The sequence below is a fragment of the Nannospalax galili genome, unplaced genomic scaffold (assembly GCF_000622305.1).
Source record: "Nannospalax galili isolate Female #2095 unplaced genomic scaffold, S.galili_v1.0 scaffold205, whole genome shotgun sequence".
Classification (NCBI taxonomy): domain Eukaryota; kingdom Metazoa; phylum Chordata; class Mammalia; order Rodentia; family Spalacidae; genus Nannospalax; species Nannospalax galili.
In genome coordinates, this window is record NW_008353921.1 from 3,525,921 (window position 1) to 3,531,372 (window position 5,452).

The 5,452-nt window shown below is 51.8% G+C and overlaps 1 protein-coding gene across 1 annotated transcript in view; it reads right to left on the minus strand.

The window, feature by feature from the left end:
• Rims4 (regulating synaptic membrane exocytosis 4) overlaps positions 1-5,446 on the minus strand; it is a 61,047-nt gene extending 55,601 nt beyond the window's left edge. Inside the window, exon 1 of the mRNA XM_008851021.1 lies at positions 5,235-5,446. Within this exon, the coding sequence (XP_008849243.1) occupies positions 5,235-5,331 (97 nt within the window). The 5' untranslated portion in view covers positions 5,332-5,446. The remainder of the gene's footprint in view (positions 1-5,234) is intronic.
• Positions 5,447-5,452: the final 6 nt, after the last annotated feature.

Consider the following 5,452-nt stretch of genomic DNA (forward strand, 5'->3'; position numbering starts at 1 on the left):
GGGGAGAGAGAAGATCAGAACACACACACAGAAGATTTGTAAAGGAGAGAGAGAGAGAGAGAGAGAGAGAGAGAGAGAGAGAGAGAGAGAGAAAGAAAGAGAGAGAGAGAGAGTATTCTCACACCTGGCTTTTCCATTCCTTCAGGATAACTTGAGTCAAGTGGCTTGATCCACATTCCTACCTCACCCCTCAACTTGAACTATAGAGATGTCTGGTTTGACTCCATATCATACTTCAGTTATCTAAATCTAGAGGAGCTCTGCCCAGCCCCCACACTTAAAGGAGATTACAAAGCTGGGTGCAGTGGCACAGGCTAGTAATCCCAGTTCACAGGAAGCTGAGGCAGGAGGATCATGTGTCTGAGGACAGCCTAGGTTACGGAGTTAATTTCTGACTACATTGTGACACCCTTTCTCAAAACAAACGAACAAGGAGATTACAGGTACAGCCTAGGTGCTAAATTGGCGGTCACAGGATGGGGGGGGGGTGGTAAAGAAGAAAGGTGACAGAAAGTAGCCTGCTTTGAGGTGACAGGGGAGTGAAGGCTTCAAAGCCTCCCCGTCATGCCTTAAGATGGGCCCATCATGAAGGATGTGTTAGGGCCTGTGTGCATCATGCACCGAGCCCAGCCCCCTTTTGGGGCTGAAGGGCTCACTCTATTCCCACCATTTCTGAGGGAAGGAGAGGAACAGCAGGACATTTTCTTTCCCAGATAAAACTCAGGTCAAATTTCAAGGACAAAAGTTAGCACTTGGCCTGGGAAGGAAAACTCCGCCAAATCCTGTAAATTGGGAGGGAGGGTTACATTCTAATGTGGTCATTCCAGGTGCCTGGGGGCGCTGGCAGGAAGTAGAGCTCTGATTCTCTGATTCTTGGTGCCAAGATCTTGTCTGGCAGGAAATGGGTAGCTTCACAACCTAGAAGTAATTCAAACACCCACCTCCATTTCCCCTCTGTTCAAAACCAGGGGTAGGGGGGCTGTGGTACTAGTTTATGGATACCATCCACCAAGCCCCACCCCCAGAAGATTGGGTCTGAGTGGAAGAGGGAGGTGTCATGAAGGGCTTTCCAGCCCAGAGATGTGGCCCGAACTGCTAGGAGAGAGACCGGTAGCCGGCTGGTGTTGCCATGGTAACTTCCTCCCTGAGCTGGATCGAAGCATCCATCCTATGGACAAATCAGAGCCGACTTCTCCAGCTTCTCCGCCCTTCTCCTGGGCGGGCGGGGGAGAACTGGACGCCAAAATTACTTGGTCAGGCTCAGGAACGCTACCCTCAAATCCAGACCCTGATGTAACGATCCCTTTTGGCGTCTGCTAGAAAGGGGATACTCTCCTGCTCCCCATCTACACCCCAAGGCAGTGTCAGGGACAGGCCTGTAGATGTGCTGCCAATGAACTCATTCGGAAGACCAGTGAAATGAGTGGCCAGAATGCTCCCCACCTTCATCTGACATGAAAGTCCCCCAAATCCCCATCATCTTTTAGGCACTTCAAAGGAGAGCCCCATTCTACCTCAACAACTACAACAATGTAATAAAATTAGCCCGCTGAAATGATGACAGCTAACATCTTGAGAATCAGGTTTCTCTTTGCCCAAACCCACAGGATTCTTCTTTACAGCCATCCTTTCACTTGGTAATAAGACATATCAAAGCCAATGTGTATTGAGACCTATCTCATGCCTGGTACTGAACTAAGCCCTCCATATGGCAAACAGCGTAACAAAAAGCAGCTGTGCTTAAATCACTTTGCCCAGATTCAAACCCTTACTCCTTCACTTCCTGGCTGAGTGACCTTGGATGGATTACTTGGACCTCAGTATTCTTATCTGAAAATGGGATGCTATGAAGAAGGAATTAAAATGCATTAAAAATGCCTAGAAAGACATCTAGCACAAGATAATCATTTTTAAAACACTGGCCCAAAGGAGTATGCACTATGATTTTCTTCCCCATCTAGAGGAGAAAAACAGGGTCATATGTGGAGCTCCTCCCTACCCTAATTGCAAACCCATGGCCAGTGAGGCTGAGCAATGAAGACATGGGCACACTTATACCCCTGAGTGTCCCTGAGTGCCTGCCTGTCTAAAATGCCAGTGTTTAGGGGAACAAGACAAGACGGCATCATGGGAGATGCATCTAGAACATAGGAGAGATGCCTCCTGACAGGCACTGTAGCAACCTACAGTGACCAGCCTCTTGGGCTGGAGAGTGGCTAGAAAGAGATGGGAAAAGAGGCAGTTCCTTTGCGCACTTCACTGGCCAATGCTCCTAAGTGCAGAGCAGGGATGTGCTCTGCCCCATTTATAGCTAATGGCAAGTCTCCTCAGCCTAACTCTTCAGCAAACTAGCCGGTGAGGGCACGTGAGCCTTGAAGACAGCTCTGGCCTGTCTGATGCAAAGATGCATCAACATGAGTTGGAAACAAGTGGGGGCTCTCAGATGAGCCGGCCTGTCAGAGACACACTTCCGAATTGGAGCCATCAGGGACAGATTGGCTGCAAGAGGACCAACAAGGGGAAAGAGGCAGGTAGAGCCAAGTCTGTGCTGACCTCCCCCTGCTGAGCCAGTCTCTGTCCAGGAGCCCAGAACCTATTCCAAACGCTTTAGAAATTAGACCAGTGCAGTGCTGGGTTAAAAGAATGAATCTAAAAGGCTTCTTTTGGGGGACTGTGAGGGAATGAGATGATCAAACACCAAGACAACTCAGAGTTGGTCCTTACTTCCAACCTTTTCCAAATCCTCATTAGTTTGGGGGAAATGAAAGTAGACTTTCTCCTCGTCCCTCCCAAACTCAAGGCAGCCTTGGAGATGCCCAAACAGAACCCTGGGCTTCCAACCACTCCCCAAGGCCCCCTCACTTGGGAACCATTTTCTACACAGTGAGGAGGGCTATCGGTGTTCTGAAAAGAGAATTGGAAACCTGATTTTGGTCTCAGTTTTGTCTATGTGACATTGGATGACCTTGGGTTTTATACACACACACACACACCTCTAGGGCTTCAGTCATTCACATATACTCATACTCACAGGTACACAACCCCTCCCCATCTATTTGGGGACTAGGAAGGCTGAACAAGATGATGTCTACGTCTCTTCCAAGTCAAACACAAGAATTTGAAGAAACCCACTGAGAAGGGAAAAAAATAGACATTTACAAATATTGCTAATATTATACACAAAGTTATCTTTGACTTAAGTGAAACCTCAAGCAAGTCTCTTGCAGCAATAACCGCCAAGTGCCTGACCCACAACATGCAGCATGACTTTGGAGAAAAGCCCAACTGAGCCTGTCTCTGACGCTCCTACACACCTGTGCTCCTGCCCAGCCTGACTCCTGAGACACAAGCGGCCTGCTAAACTTCAGGAAAGTACCCAGCCATCAAGCCAGGGCTGGAAGCCTGCTCTCTCTCCACAGCAGCTCTCTTCCCTAGGATACCCACCTCAGGCTAGCCTGATTACCTTTCTCTGAGTTAGTTCCAGCAGAGACCACTGCATCAGGGACCCCCTCCCCCATTCCTCCTCACCTGGCCTTGTCTAGAATAATACAACCTCCCTCATCTACATCAAAGGCAAAGCTATTTGAACCTCAATTATTTGATCTGTGAAATGGTGATTCCATAAAATGGATCTGCAGCAACCATCTTAATTCCCACTCCCACCCCCAGGTCAATAGCAAGACAAGTCTACCAGGGGTCTACCTCATTGACCCCCATTCCCTCACCATCCACAGGCTCTGGGAACCCTCCCATGACCATCTGCCTCCTGCAGGTGAGCACCCACTATGAACCGCTCCATCCTATAACAGAACCTAGACTGCCGGTTGACCAGACAATGGTCCCAGCAGGCAGCAAGTTGAAATCTGAGCTTTTGAACTCCCTAGAGCTGGGCAGTAAATTTCCTGGCTGGTGTGTATGTTTTTTTTTTTTTTTTTTTTTGAGACAGTCCATATTTTAATCAGTCTTGACACTGTCTTGTTCCTCCCTACCACACACAGACCTTTTTGTCCCCTCCCTGAATTCAAATGATCTTAGTACAAAACAAAACAAAACAAAACAAAACAACAACAACAACAACAAAAAAAAAACCACTTAACTCCACCCTCACACCACAGAGTCTTGTATCTGAGGCACATCCCTCTCTTCCAGATGAGGAAACTGAGGCTCAAGGTGGTATGACTTACCCAAGGTCACAGCTTATAAGAATGAGAACTGGGACCTGATTCGAACTCCTACTGTTGGCACTCTCTGGGGGAACTCTCACCCAAACCCTCTAGGTACCCCCACCTGTTGTGGATTGGCTTCTTCACCCCAGAACCAAACTCACAGCTCTCTGTATCCTCTACATGGTCCCAGGATCCAAGAGCAAGGTTTCCCTGCACCTCCTCATCCCTGGGCTGTTTGCAGGCCAGAGAGCAGGAGGCTTGGGCTACAGACTGGTGGCTGGGTTCAGCCCATCCGGAAGGGCCACTCCGAGGACAAGAGCACCCGAGGTCAGGGGCATACACTGGAGGCTGTGCTAGTGTAGAGTAGGCCTGGTGCCGCTTTACTAAACCTGCCTCACACCTCCCTGGGGTATGAGCTGAAGGCAAGAGGAGGAAAGGCCAGCAGACACCCAGCCAGTTCTTCGCGGCCTTCCCCAGTCGGATTAGAACCTGAACCTGGAGTCTGGAGCTCCAGTCTATGGGGGAAGGGAATGAACCAGAGACAAACGGGGCACTCAAGGCTTTGGCCACAGAGCAAAGGTCTTAGGCAGAAAGCCACTGGGTGCAGCGAAGACGCGGACAGAGGTAAAATCTGTGCGCCACCTCCAATGGTGGGGTCACGTCGGAAGCCCAGGCGCGAGGCGGCCCAAACCCCAAGATCTGACTCGGGGGCACTATATAGGAGATGGGGTCGTGGCAGGTCTGGTCAAGGAAGAGGACGGGGGAGTCCACCAGGCGCAGATAAACAGGGAGAGTTGGGTCCAGGCGACCCAAGGGCCCACCTGCAGGAGGAGGGTGAGCGCAGGTGACCAAGGGGTCCCTGGGGGACAGGCAGGACCTGAGCTCCTCCTAGACCCCCCGGAGTCCCGAGGAGGAGGGGTAGGGGGCCCCTGGGGTGTGTATCTGAGACGGGCCCGGGGGTGGAGCTGAGACGGTGGCCGCCTCTCCCGGGCGCCCCGGGTTCCGGAGGGGGCCTGGGCATCAGGATCCCGGGACACCTCCGGGCTGGGTGTCGCGCTGCGCGCTCACCTGCATCCTCATCGTCGAAGGAGTTCATGCATGGGAAGTAGATGGCGAGCGCCTCGAAGGAGGCGGACAGGCTGAGGCGGCTCTGCGAGCGCTCCATGCCCGCGCCCGCGCCCGGAGCCTCGGCCGCGGCGGCGGCGGGCGGCTTGGGCAGCTTGGCCGCCCCATTCTTCACGCGGAGTACGGCGCGCGGCGTGGTGGCGGCGGCTCGGGACTCCGCG